The sequence below is a fragment of the Cynocephalus volans genome, chromosome 3, assembly GCF_027409185.1.
Source record: "Cynocephalus volans isolate mCynVol1 chromosome 3, mCynVol1.pri, whole genome shotgun sequence".
Lineage (NCBI taxonomy): Eukaryota > Metazoa > Chordata > Mammalia > Dermoptera > Cynocephalidae > Cynocephalus > Cynocephalus volans.
Window position 1 is genome coordinate 151,300,621 of NC_084462.1, and position 14,617 is coordinate 151,315,237.

The following is a 14,617-nucleotide window of genomic DNA, read 5'->3' on the forward strand; positions in this document are numbered from 1 at the left end:
TGCTGGTGTGTGGTCTTTTGCACTGATGTGCCTCGGCAGCTGGAAATAGTGCGCAGGGAAGGGGGGACCTCGAGCATAAAACCCTGGCACTTCTCAAAACAAAACGAATGACTCCAGCTTTTAATCAGTTTAGGGCTGAGGCAGGAGAATTGTGTTTGGTTTTACATAGACAAAGCCCTTTTTAGGTCTCTGCTTTCAGAGGAATCCGCAACCGCCCTTTGTGCAAATAGGCGCAGCAGCCCTGGCTAGAGGTGCTAGGGCTGCTCAGCGGGGGGCCTGGGGTAGCAGACCAGACCCTCTGGGCACAGGCTGGCGATTTGGCCTTTATCAATGAGACGCCTCTGCAGTGGAATCGGTATCAGTTATCCCCCTCTTCTGCTTTTGGAAGCCAGAAGAACCACAGCTTTTGGGACTGTGGCCTGCCCTGCCTTAAGTTCTGACAGGCAGGCTCCTTCAAAGGTGGGCTGCAAATTTAAATTTTAAAAATGAATTTGTATGTTAAGACTGTTAAGGGAACTTGCTACTTACAGGACCTTAACTGTGATAGAATAAATTTACAAATAAATTGTCCTAACCCCTGCTCTCCAATCCCCGCCCTGCCTGGATTTTTAGATACCAGGTTATTCTAGAATCTTCAATCATCCTAAAGTGATTTAGTGTAAAATACTGAAGGATGAGCCATACCTCTGGCCTAGGATTGCCAGATTTAGCACATAAAATACAGGATGCCCAGATGAATCTGAATTTCAGATGAACAGCGAGTACATCTTCAGTATAAGTTGTCCCGTGCAATAAAACAGGATTATGCAATATTTGGAACATACATGTACTAAAATTTTTTTATTGTTTATCTGACATTCAAATTGAACAAGGCATTCTGTACTTTAACTGGGTTGGTCAAGATTCTGCCACTGCTTCTGAGGACTAACGGCAATGGTGGTGACTGCTACGGTTTAGTAACCCACCCTGCTATGTTGTGCCAGGCACTGTTAGTTGCTTTACCATTGTTAATCCATTTAACCCATAGAACAAAACTGCAAGGAAGACACTTTTTTTCAGAGTGGCATAAAGTGTATATAACATTTACCATTTTAACCATTTTTAGATGTACAGTTCAGCGGCATTACTTTCACATTGTTGTGCAACCCTCACAACCATCCATCTCCAGAACTTTTTCATCTTCCCAAACTGAAATTCTATACGCATTAAACCTACTCCCCTCTCCCTCCAGGCCTTGGCAACCAACTTTCTATTTTCTGTGTCTATGAATTTAACTACCTAGATACCTCATATAAGTGGAACCATATAATATTTATCCTTTTAAGTCTGGCTTATTTCATCTAGCATAATGTTTTCAAGATTCACTCACGTTGTAGCATGTGTCAATTTTCTTCCTTTTAAAGGCTGAATAATATTCATTACACACACACACACACACACACACACACACACACACACACACACACACACTTACCGCATTTGGTTTAACCATTCACTTGTCAATAGACTTTGGGTTGTTTCCACCTTTTGGCTGTGAATAAGGCTGCTATATACATTAGTGTACAGATATCTGTTTGAGTCCCTGCTTTCAATTCTTTTGGGTATATACCCAGAAGTGGAATTACTAGGTCATATGGTAATTCTATGTTTAATTTTTTGAGGAGCTGCCATGCTGTTTTCCATAACAGCTGCATAATTTTACATTCCAACCAGCAATGCACAAGAGTTCCGATTTTTCTACATCCTTGCCAGTACTTGTTTCTTTTCTCTTTCTCTCTCTCTCTTTTTTGATATAGCCATCCTAATATGTGTGAACAAGGAAGGCACTTTTAATTACTATTTCACAAATGAGAAAACTGAGGCTCAGAGAGGTGAAGTGACTTCTTCATGGTCAGCCAGCAAGTCACGGAGATGGAATTTGAATCACTGTCTGTCTAATTCCCAGACTGGGACTCTTAACCATTATGTTATATTTCCTGCCTTAATAAAAAAGCATCCAAATGCAAAATTTTCTGTCTCTGGACAGATGTCTAATTGTGCAAGACATCTGGTAAAGGCACAAATGTAGGAACAAAATATGTCCAAGGAGTTTTTATATGTTCTTATTGAAACTACACCTCTCCCATGGGAAAACAGCAATAACAAGTAATTTCCCCTTAATTTGCATTTCATCCTAGTTAATTTAAAAATAATCTGTTCAATTAGGCCACCCTATAATCCTTTACCTCGATATCATCTGCCTATTTTGATGGCATCACAAAGTGTGATTGAGCATGAACTTTGACCTTACTGGAGGATGGGAGGACAGAGAAGCTAGAAAATAGAAGATAAGGGCTCCAGCCTCAAGATGTTTGTGGTCTAACTGGCCAGAAAGATGTGGCTGTCTGAGAGGCATTACCCAGTGGCACAGATACTTGGACTACAGGAAGCACTGGGCTGCTGAAGGACCAAATCCAGAAAGGCTGTGGCTGAGGGGCATAAAGGAACAACTGCAGTGTACTTGGGGCTGGTCAGGAGCGTTCCTGGCTGAGGACAGGAAAAGCCTGGTGTGATTTCATGAAGTGCACTTTAGAGGGGGAGGCTGTGTTGGTGATGCCCCACCTCTCGGCTCCTTCCCGAGAGCCACTTTGCCCAATGGCCATGGTCCTTGGATTATACCATTGACTTTGAACCAAGGTTCCATGGAAACCGCCTGGCTCCTGCTTCTGGGGCCAGCTGAGCCTTTAGACTGACTCTTAGGAAAAGCTCCATCTGGTTGTCCAGTTCTTCCAGCACAGGCTAGTGGTGAAGAACATGCACATGGGGTCAGACATGTTCTGGTTAGAAAACAACTCTGCCACTCGGGCCTGTGTAACCATAGATACCTCAGGGATGGAACTAACATACTAAACACTGACCAGGCATAGCAGGGCTTTGCTAGGCTACTGTGATGTCTTAGTACAGATTGGGGTATGGATAGTATATCAGCCAGGGTTCTCCAGAGCTGGAGACCCAGGTGAGCTGATGATTTAGTTCCAGTCTGAGTTTGAAGGCCTAAGAACCAGGAGAGCCAATGGTGTAGCTCCATTCTGAAGGCCAGAAGGTTTGAGACACAGAAAGATCTAATGTTTCTGTTCAAATCTGAAATCCAATATCCCATTTGTGAGGCCATAGGAAAAAATCTCCCTACTCAGGCCTTTTGGTTCTATTCAGGTCTCCAACAGATTGGATGGGGCCCACCTACATTAGGGAGGGCAATCTTTACTCAGTATACAAATTTAAATATTAATTTCATACAAATACATTTTCACAGAAACACTCAGAATAATATTTGACCAAATATCTGGGCACCCTGTGGCCCAGTCCACAAAATTAACCATCACATGCTTGAGGTTGTGATGCACAAGCCCTACCTGCTGGAAATAGATGCAAGACTCCAGGTCAGGCCTCTCCCCCTCCTTTGCCACTATGCACCAAGGGATCCCTTGGTGCTTGTGACCTTCACATGGGAAGGAGTCACATCTGCCTCTTATGCTTTCCCATGGCTGATGGTGACTGAGCTGCCAGAGTGGGCAGTACTAACTTTGGTGAAGAGGGTAAGCTCTAGGCACTCTCATTGGTCAAGTCCCCACAATGCTGCCCTGGGAGATCAGGAAGGTCAGGTGCTGCTGCCCATGGACCGCAGGGCACCAGAGTGCTGTTCACAGGTGAGGTAGCCGGCTGGTGGACAAGGCAGTGGCTGTGTCTCTTTGGCAGCCAAAGACAGGGGACATACCAGCTGTGCTGCTGAAGGAATTCTCTAAGGTGGAAGGCAGAGCTTGGGGCTAGCTGAATCTTCTGATCTTGCTGCTGCTGCAGGTACTGAAAAGCCTCAATGCTTGGTGTCTCCCCCGACTTCCCCCCACTGGCCCCAGGACATTGTAGTGGTCCTGGTCCATAGACTGACTGGAGCCCAAATATTCCAGCTATCCAAGTTATGGTTCACTCACACAGCCCCTCCCAGCAGACAGCTTCAGGAAGGCTTTGAGTCAGAGTGACCCAGCCCTGCCACTGCCCAGACTCCGACCAGGGTCCCTCTTCCTCCCCAGTGATCAAGTTCCTCTGAAGAGCCAGAAGGCTTTGTGGTCTGCCTTTAGCTTTCATTGAATAGAGATAAGAAACATAGATTTAAAAATTATAGATTTTTCATTTTCCATTATGGCAAAGAGAAGAAAATTGATAGAGGAAGAGGTTACACAATTATTAGATAAATCAGAAGATGAATTCAAAGAGACTGCAGAGTCTAGACTAATGATGGTGAAATTGATTATGTAAGTTGTATCCCAGGCTATGGGTCTTCAGATGATAATATCTTAGATGATTTTCTCAAACTCAAGAATTAATGAATTAAGAATATGTTTCTAAGGACAAAAAGGAAATATGGTATTTTTGTTCAGTTAGTAACTCAACAAGATGAACTTAATTACATTATATTTTAGGACAAGAGCCTGGACCTTCCTATTTTGCTAAAAAAGACATGTGACAATATTCCTTAATTTTTTAGATTTTTGTGCAAAATTTACCTGAAATAGTTTATAAATGGGCAAATGCTGCAGACAGGTATGTATATAAAGAGGAAACAGATGATGTGACCAGTACACCATGGTAGGAGATATATGCTATGGTTTGACTGTTTGTTTTTTCCAAAACTCATATTGAAATTTAATTGCCATTGTAACAGTATGAAGAGGTGGGGCCTTTAAGAGGTGATTAGGCCATGAGGGCTCCACACTCACACGTGGGACTGGTGCTGTTATAAAAGAGTGAGCTCGTCCCCCGTCTTATTCTCTTACCCGTCTTCTGCCTTCTGCCATGCGATAACATAGCAACAAGGCCCTCACCAGATGCCAGCCCCTTGATCTTGGACTTCTCAGCCTCCAGAACTATGAGCCAATACATTTCTGTTCATTGTAAATTTCCCAATCTCAGGTGTCCTTTTCAAACAGACTGAGATGTGATGGTACGTCACTCTAGAGATTAGGTTATAAAGACTGTGGCTTCCATCTTGGGCTCTCTCTGATGACTTGATTTGGGCAGGGAGCCGGCTATCTCGTTGTGAGACTCATGTGGAGTGGAACAGAGGAATCTGGCCAACAGCCAGTGAGGAACTGAGGCCTGCTAATAACCATGCAAGTGAGCTTGGAAGTGGGTCCTCCAGCCCTAAATGACTGGAGCCCTGGCTGATAGCTTGACTGCAACCAGGACTGGCTACATAATTTATGGGCTCCAGTGCAAAATGAAAGTAGGAGCTTCTTGCTCAAAAATTCCTAAAAATTTCAAGACAGCAGCAGCAGAATATTAAGCCAAGCATGGCCTTTCATGCTTGCACAGGTTGCCTGCCCACGAAGCTGGCTCTTACTGCAATCTCATGATAGACCCTGGGCCAGAGCCACCCAGCGAAGCCACTCCCAGATTCTTGACCCACAGAAACTGTGAGATAATAAATGCGTGTTGTTTTAAGCTGCTAGGTTTTGGGAGTAATTTGTTATGTAGCAATAGATAACTAAGATGCTATCTCTTTATTCCTACATCTATAAATTATTTGTAGAAGGACCTAAAAATATAAAAATATAAAATGGGTCCATCAGACCCAGATGGTAAATGGTGATAACTGTTTTGCCTGGAATGCTAAGGGTTACAGGGATAAGAGTGATCTGACATGGTTCCATGTTCTCTCCCTCCTCAGTGCTTTTGCATGTGCTCTTTGCTGTGCCCAGAATGTTCTTCCCCTCATGCTTCGTCCAGCTTAAACCAGATGGCCTTCAGGTCTCAACTCCATCATCACTTCCTCAGGAGAGTTGTTACTGACTCTTCAGACTGGGTTAAGTACCTTTTAAGATAACCTCCCCAAATACCCTGTACCTCTTAGCAGTACTGTGAACGCTTGTAATTAGTGAATTACTGATAATTAGTTGCTTAATGTCCATCTTCCTACTAGACAGTGATCATAATTGGCCACTGGTCTCCTTAGGGGCTTCTTTCTCTCTGCCCTTGCACTGCACGGCTGGGGCTTCATCTCAGTTCCTCCCCTAAGGTGCCTAAGAGAGAAATGGCAGAAGGAAATTTTTGTGGCATGAAGAATCTGGGTGTCCAGCCCCAAGGCCATGGTCTTAGCCCAGGTGACTGAGTGGCTTATGAAAAACAGAAATTTATTTTTCACAGTTTTGTAGGCTAGAAGTCAAGGTCAGGGTGCCAGCATGATTGGGTATTGGTGAGGGCAGATCACCAGCTTCTCATTGTATCCTCACATGGTAGGGTTTCAACAAGTGAATTTTCTGGGGTCACATTCAGTTCATGACTGCCATTACTACTTTTGAGTATGAGGAAGCTGTGCCTACAGAACTAGAGGGAAAACCACATCTGAATACACTGGACTCCTTTTGTTTGGCAACTCAATGGGTTGTAATGATGGTGGCCTCTACTGCTAGTTGTGCCCCAGTATTTTATCTTTTCTTAGGAATAGAAACCTTGATTTTTAGCTGGATACATGTGGTCACCACTGTTAAGATTACATTTTTAAAAGCCCTTCTTTGCAGTTAGATGTGGTCATATGACTAAGTTCTAGCAATGAGATAAAATAAGACGTGACTTCTGGGAGGTGTCCTTAAAAAGAAGGGCATGCTCTTCTTTTCCCTTTTTTTTTTTTTTTTCTGCTGTGATGTGATGGCTAGTCCTTCAGCAGCTGTCTTGGACCACCAGGGAGACCTACTTATTTTAACAGAGGAATAATAGAAGGAGCCTGAGTTACAGGGAGCCGCCCTAGACTTTGAATGGAGTTTGTGTATAAAAAAGAGAAATAAGCTTCTAAATTGTCACTGTAATTATTTTTGTCATGTATATTTAAAATTTAAGGAGTACCCTGGTAAGGTTAACTTCTGTGGGTAAGTTTCATTAGTTAGCCTAATGCTAAGGTTACAGCAAGTTAGTCATAAATCCAGAAATAGAACCCAGAATTCTTGGTGTCCTAAGGTTCTGGGCTAAGTAGTGTATGTGACAAGAGTCCTGGACCTTAGACACAGCTCACCTCTCTCTGTTGGTAGCTGTTGTAACAAGTGAAACAAACATAAATCAGGGCATATTTATATTACAGAAACACAGTGCTCCAAAGCCCCATTCAGGATCTACCTCCTTCATGAGACGTTCCTGCCCATTAGGTCTATAACGGGTCCTCACTCTGAGTTCCCAAAACACGTTGCAGTCTTCATTCTTCGATCTGGTCTCCAGGTATCTGTCTGCTCTGTGTCTTAAGTTAGATTGTAACCTCTCAGAAGGCAGGGTTTACATCCAAATATTTCTCCTTGTGCACTATGCAGGGCACAGAAGGTGATGCATCAAAGTGCTTGTTAAAATGAAAGAAAGATTATACAGAAAGGCATGGCTAGGTTAGACTCCTCTGGATTATACAGAAAGGCAGATATATTTGAAACTAGCGTTCCTAACTAGCACTAAATATTTGAGGCCCTCAGACCTCAATATATGATATGAAGTATTATTTTTCTTGTATGGAAATATCTCCTTGCAAATAGAAGTCCCACTGGACAAGGAGTATGGCTGAAACTGGACAGGCCAGATGCCAGGATAGCTAGATTTATTTTTGGACCATAAGCCTGGCCTCCAGGGAAAGAAGAAACTTGTCAATTTCACTTTTTTGCTTGGATCAGAAGATTGAGCCTGGCAGAGAGATGCTGTTTGGGACTAGTAGTTCTCTGGAATTTCTAACTTTCTCTGGGCTTGGGAGGAGTTGGGAGAAGAAAATGCATCATTTGATGGCCACGGCAGGCCCCGCATGCCAACCAGAGGGAAAGAAAATACTTGCTGAGCAAAGTAACTGGGAAGCAGTTGCTCATATTTTAAACTAAACTACATGGTTCAAATCCAGAATAATGTAGACTTTTGGACCAAGGACCACTTGGAAATAAGCTTTCTGGCTGGAAAGCAGCATTTAGTGTTAGGAATGAAAAGGGCTATTGCAATGCTTTTTCCCTGGGCGCTGTGTGCTGCCAGATACTGGGGGCCATCCTAAGTATATTACTTGCTCCAGCAGATTTCTCAATAATTCCAGCAACAGAAAGAAGCTGACCAGTTTGATAGGTGCACGTGGCCAGGTGGTAGAGTCAGGAAAAACCTATTTGGCTGCTGAGCCCAACAGTTACATTTCCATGCTTTTGAGCCCCTGGGGTGAACACTAAGCAAGGCACATGGAGATTGCTGCAAGAACTGCAAGAGACATAGTACCGGACAAGTGTCACACGTCCAGCTGGGCAAGTCCCCAGAATACCAGATCACAAGGGCTGTTTCCAGGAAGGGCTGACCCTTGCTGTTTACGCCTTCTTCCCCTGAAGCTCAGTGAAGCTCACAAGTCTCAGTTACCTTGTAGGCCACCGAAGAAATTCCCAATTAGCACACAGGGAACATCTAACCATATGGCAGTTGAGACTGGAGACCGTAGTCATCACATGACAGAGGCAGAATTAGATTCCAAAAACCTGGCCTTGAATCTCAGCTCTGTCATTTACCAGGCAAGGCAAGTCACAATCTCATGGAGTGTCCATTTACCTACCCGTAAAGTATGGATGTCTGACCTATCTATTTCACAGGATCATTCTGAGGATAAAATGAGATGAGACATTTGTCCTGCCCTCTTCAAATGCCAGATGGTGATATTTCTCACTTAACCATTCTAAGGGCTTTACATACTCCATCTCCTTTAATCCTGACATGAACTCATGGCCTGGACACGATTTTTAACCCCATTCATTATACAGAGGAGGAAACTAGACCCAGAAAAGTAAAGTGACCTTTTCAAGGTTATACCACTAGGTGGCAGACCCAGGATTTGAACCACAAGTACTTTGCTGTGTTCCAGCACCCAGTCTGGGCTTTTTTTTTGTTGGAGGGCACTGAGGAGAGGTGAGACCTTTTAAGCATGGAGTGGCGCATTCAGGTTTGTTATTTAGAAGGATCACTGGCTGAGGTGTGGAGGCTGGTGGAGGGCAGTATATGGAGTGGGAAAAACTGAATACAGGAGTGGGTGGGAAGCTTGTTTATACAATCCAGGAGAGCAGCCCTAAGGGAACAGAGCTAATCTTTGTCAGGACCTCTCAGGGCAGACAGGGAGGAGGAGTTAAGCGCTCCTACTGGCAATCCGGTTGGAGAAAAGAATCCCTCCCCATGAAGAGAGTAGCCCCTGCCAATGGAAGAAAACACTAAGGGTCACACTCCCCATCAAGATACTTATTGGGTCTCACGGACTGAATGCAGCAGACCACCTTGCTCCATTGAGTGCTGCTGTGATGCAGCTGTGACCATTCCCAAGATGGCCCTTTGGGGGATGGCCCCGGGCAGGGCCCTCCAAAATCTGACTGGACACATTGCAGAGCTGTCCTCTTCAAATGGCTCGGGCCCTCAGGAGAGATCTCCTCTGACCCATCTCTGGGATCTCTGCACCCACAAACGACCCCTCCGCACCAATGGTTTTTCCTCCTTCTCTCCCACCAGGGGACCAGGGCCCCGCTGATCATCTCTCCCGGGGCTGCTAGGCCACAGAGAGGCTGACCCTTGGCCCTCTAGTTCAGAGCAGGGAGCCAGATGCCTGGGTTCCAATCCTGGATAGGTGGACCCAGAGCCACGGGTGGGCACTACCATATCCACAGGGACCCTCCCCAGCGGGCGGATGCCCAGCGCATGCTTCACCTTGTCCCCTCGCTACTTCTTCTGGGGCGGGCACTCTAGGATTCAGGGTGTCACTCCCAGAGAGCTTCTCTGAAAGAAGTGAGTGCTCCCACTCGGCAAGAGCCGCCCTGTGTAGGTCGCCTGGAGACTTCCCAGTTGCTTCTGGTGTTGATGCAGCGGGGAAGGTCCTGGCGCCTTCGTGCCATTGCATTCTCATCTGAAAAATGGGACGAGGAATATTTCCCCTGCCTACGTCACCGGGCTATTGAAACAACTCCTGTACTTAGCTGAAAACTCACATGCTGAAGGCACTGCTATTAGCCAGGTGGGCATTCTGGTGGGTTTAAGGCTGCTTCAGCTCTCTTAGGCTTCCACAGACAGACGGGCCGAGAGGTTACTCCGGACCCCAGCCTCTCCTGGAACCCGCTCCTGCGGAGCAACCCGGTGTCTCTCCTTGCCGGGGGGTTGATCACGAGCGGCCCCACTTGCCCCTCTCCCATTGGCTTTCACCTGCCAGAGGGTCGACTGCTACAGGTCTCTCGACCCGTCAATCAGGCCCGCCGGGCTCCGCCCCGCCCCTCCGGGGGTTTATAACGGGAATTGCCATGGCCCGGGCTCCGGCATCCAACCTGCTGCCGCCGCGGCCCGGCCGAGCGGAGCGAGCGCCGCGCGCAGAGCACACGCTCGCGCTCCAGCTCCCCTCCTTCGCGGTTCATGCCCGTGCGCTCGGACCGCAGCCTCCACCAGCCCCCGCTGCAGGGCCGCTGCCTGCTCCCCGCCGCCGCCAGGGCCCCCGGGCGAAGGAAGGCAGGCGCGGCGCGCGCCCCGCCGAGTCCGCGACCCCTGCCCGCCGCCGGCTGCCCGGCCCGCCTGGCACCATGCTGCCCGCGCGCTGCGCCCGCCTGCTCACGCCCCACTTGCTGCTCGTCTTGGTGCAGCTGTCCCCTGCTCGTGGCCACCGCACCACGGGCCCCAGGGTAAGTGCGCCCCAGCCGCGCCCCACCTGCGGAGGGAGGCAGGTCGCGCTGCCTTGATCCTTGGGGGCCGTGGTGGTGGGGGGAAGGGAGGTGTCAGACCTTGCTGTCCCCCATCTACTGCTCAGTCCCGGGCGGGCTTCTTGGCGAAGTTACTGAAATAAGAATTTCTCCCATTGCCCCCCCCCCTTTCTTGCAGCACCGAACCCCCCACTCCCGAACTGTCACTGGCGGGTTTTCCTTCCCATGGCATTTTCCTCCAAGACCCTCAGAAGTGGCTCCTGCGTCCGAGAGAAGCTCGCTCCCCGCTCCAGCAGGGCTTGCCTGTGGGCTCACACTGCGCCGGGTCCGCGCGCTGGAGCTCTTGGCAGGCGGCGGGGGGCAGCTCCGCCTGCAGAGTTTTAGGTTACCCGCGAGCCACACAAGGACCTTGTGTTGTTGTTGTTTTAAAAAGCGACCGCTGCTCGTAAAACCCACAGCAGATAATTTTAATGCTCCCTCCTGCGGGGCACGGCCGCGGTGGAGGGCAGAGGTGGGGGGCTGTGGAGAGGTGGGGAAGAGCTGCGCAGTGTGTTCCAGGGTCTCTTCCCCTGGGTTCGGGGCTGGGAGGTTGAATTACTTGTTGAACCTTGGTCTGATTGGAGTTTCTGAACGATATGAAACATGCCAATTCTGTGCACAGGACAGGCTGTTCAGGGCATTGTAAAATCTCCTGGAACGGACAGCATCGTGTTCATTTCTGGTGTAGATTTTGGCCGCCCCCCTCCCCGCCCCCATTGGTTTAATAAAGACTTTCACTGCCTTAAAAAATGTACCGTTAAACCACCTAGTGGTTAGTTTGACCAAACTTAATCTAGGCGATTTGTGGCCAAGCCTCAGTTTATGTGAGGCCAGTCGTCTCTCGAGATAGCTGCTTGCCTCAACTGGCGGGGCGAGAGTCCACGCGAAAGCGGGTAGGATTTTTGTGAAAGCAAGGTTGGCTCCTCAAGCAACTTGTGCTTTCTCTCCCTGATATTCTTCCGCCTAGCTCCACCACCTGTTCAGATTGCAGGTTCTTTATTCATAGCCTTTGCTGCATGAGAATCATCTTTATAGCTGTCGTGTGTGGAGGAAAAGCTTTGGAAAGCCTGACGAGCCTTAATGACCGCCCAGATACTGGGCTGATTACACCCGAGCCCAGCCATCACCGTGAGATCAGATTTGCAGCCACTTAGGAAAGAAAAGTGTTTGTCCCCGTGTTGGGCCGGCCCTTGCTTTTATGACCAGATGTGCACGGCAGCAGTTAAAGTGCTGCAGATTAGATCCAGGGCGTGTCATAAATCCTCGACAGCAGGCATTCCCAAAGCTGGGGCAAGTAAGGGCTCTGGGAGTGACTTTTATGAATGCAGATGAGGATGCCTTTTAAATGAAGCTGCTTGGTTTGATATTAGGACTTGAAGCTCTTAAACTCTGAGGTCAGGCGAGCTGTGGCATTCCCTCCAATAATTAGGAACAGTCAAGACAGAGACAGACGCAGACCAGAGCACCCCGACTGAAATCTGGATGCCGGCCCACAGGAGGGTCGAAAGGAGAGAGGCCCTGGGACAAATGGTGGGGGGTGCATCTGCTCTGCGTCTCAAGCCATATGGCTCTCCTGCTCTGCCTCCTGAAATCGGAGGAAGCAACTTATAAGGGAAAGTTAAGGACTTTAGGGGAAAACAGGGACATTGGTTAGGTTTCTCTCCAGCTTCTTTAATTAATTTGATGCAAGTGATGGCGTATAAGCAGGAACTGTAAATACCTTGTGTGTGTCCCAGCTGCTTTCTCCCTCCCCCATCTCTCTCTTTCTGTTCTCTCTCTCTCTGATTCTCTGAAACTCAAACACACATGCATGCACACAACATGCACATGCACACACATGCGTTGAGAAAGTACCCAGGGGAATCTGCTGTCTTGAGCATGTGGTTACCTGGTTGCATTTATTGGCAACAGTAAGAGCTGCCATTTATGAACATTTGGGTTGGGCACTTTACATGACCTCTTATGCTTACAAGAACAAGAGGGTGGGTCTTTTTAGTGCCATTTGCAGAAGTGAGACTCAGGGAGCCTAAACAACTTGCCTGAATCACTCATGGTGCATACCTAGCTCTGGGAGCCAAATCCTAGTTTCTATGGACTTAGAGGTTGTGTGCTTCCCACACCACCAGGCAGCTGCAGGGTGTGCTCATCCAGCCAGCGATGCTGCTCCTGAAAAGAAGAGATGGCTTGTGAGAAAATGCTTGAACCAGATGCATCATGTGAGTCTGTAGAACACATGTTTTTAACAATATTTTCTGGTGTCTGTATTGTTAAAGGGTGGTGTTTGAATTTCAACCTATCTGAAAAGACTCCAGTTCTCTTCTGTGTTTCTTGGTGGCTCCAGAAGTGTGGCTCTGGTTGAGAGCGGCAGCGTCATAGAAAGAGCAGAAACATCTGGCTTATTGCAGTATTCCCTTTGGGCACCCCTAGGTCTCTTCTGTTAATCTTTTGAGTGACAGAGGCTTAAGGATTGGCATCTTTTCCAGCTGGCTTTCTAGGAAACCAAGAGCATGCCCTTTCAGTTTAACTTTATCTGGCTCACTAATTGAACTCCCCTGAGGCCTGGACCCTAGTCTTTGCCCCCTTATTTGCTTCCTGCTTTCCTTCATAAAATTCCTGACATTTGCTTGACTCTGGAAACCAGCAGCTATCAAGTATCAAATTGGAGACTATTATTTGAAGGCACCTGATTTTTGGGTTTCTCAGCTCTGAGCAGCTGCTTGGCTACCTGGGATGCTGGTCAGAATTCTATTAATTACCAAGGAGACACCATTTCTTTAATCCTGTACAATTTGCTGAAAATATTTCAGGGGAGGATGGGATGGGGGAGGGGCTCTCCCAGGCTGATGGCATCTGGCCGATGGTCAGGCCAAGTCAGGTGCCTGCCTTTATTTAATTCTCTGCCTTTGAAGACAGGGGGCTAGGTGAGGGCAGGGACTGTGCCCGTCTTGTCCGTGAATGTATTCCCAGAGCTCAGCACAGGGCTGGGCACCTGGTAGAGATTTCCTTTATCGGTATTTGTGGAATGAACAGATAAATGCAGATAATGCGTGTTTAACAATGATCCACAGGTTCCACTTTCTTGGTGCTTTAGCATTACTGGAGGCAGGAAACAGATTTAAGAAGTTTGAGAAATAGGAGAAAAGGAGAAGGTAAAGGGTCTGAGTCAGAAATTGATTTCTTAATTGTTTTAAGTCTATTGTTTCTTTGTTCTCTCTCCTCTCAATTACTTGATTCATCTTTCAAAACCCAGCTCCAAAATCACTCTTTAGGAACTTTTCTGCGGAACACTTTTTGTTAGAATTGATCACCCTCATCTTTGAACAACTTCTGTATCTAGACCCCTTGTGCTCTAATTTTTGCCAATCCTGCTACAGTGGGTGTCTTAATATCAGGCCTGCACCTTCGTTTTCTTAGCACTAAGGTGCTTGTCCCTGCAGCATTTCATGTGTAATTCTGTCTTGTTAAATGAACTTGCAGGCCCCTCGAGGGCAGAATAGGGACCTTATTCATCAGTGTGCTGTCACACTGAAAAGCATTCTGTCAACATTTATGGAAAGGAATTGGACTGTATAGTGATGTCCAGCTGGACCCACTGCTTTCATTTAAACCTAAATTGGTTACTTATAAACTGGTTTTTCCATTTTTTAGGCTTTTGTTTTTTGTTTCAAAATTGTGTGTGGTGGTTACGGGTGAGAAAACTTGGATGGGGAAACTGGCTTTAGCTCTACCCCAATCTCCTTTTGTATCTTGCATTTGCCAAAAATGAAGTGGCTTCTAACCTGTTCCTTTCCATTTGACTAGCCTGCCCTGGGGTCTGGACCGGGGTAGATTCTCGTGTCTGCCTAAATGCTCTTCTTGCTATCTGTGTGCCTGACAAGGACCCTTCTTGTGTC

General features: G+C 47.1%; 1 protein-coding gene across 2 annotated transcripts in view; it reads left to right on the forward strand.

Moving 5' to 3' along the window:
• Nucleotides 1-10,568: 10,568 nt before the first annotated feature.
• The window catches only part of SMOC1 (SPARC related modular calcium binding 1), a 137,576-nt gene continuing 133,527 nt past the window's right edge, over nucleotides 10,569-14,617 (forward strand). For both annotated transcript variants that reach the window (XM_063090930.1, XM_063090929.1), the window contains exon 1: nucleotides 10,569-10,667. In XM_063090930.1, the coding sequence (XP_062947000.1) occupies nucleotides 10,569-10,667 (99 nt within the window). The remainder of the gene's footprint in view (nucleotides 10,668-14,617) is intronic.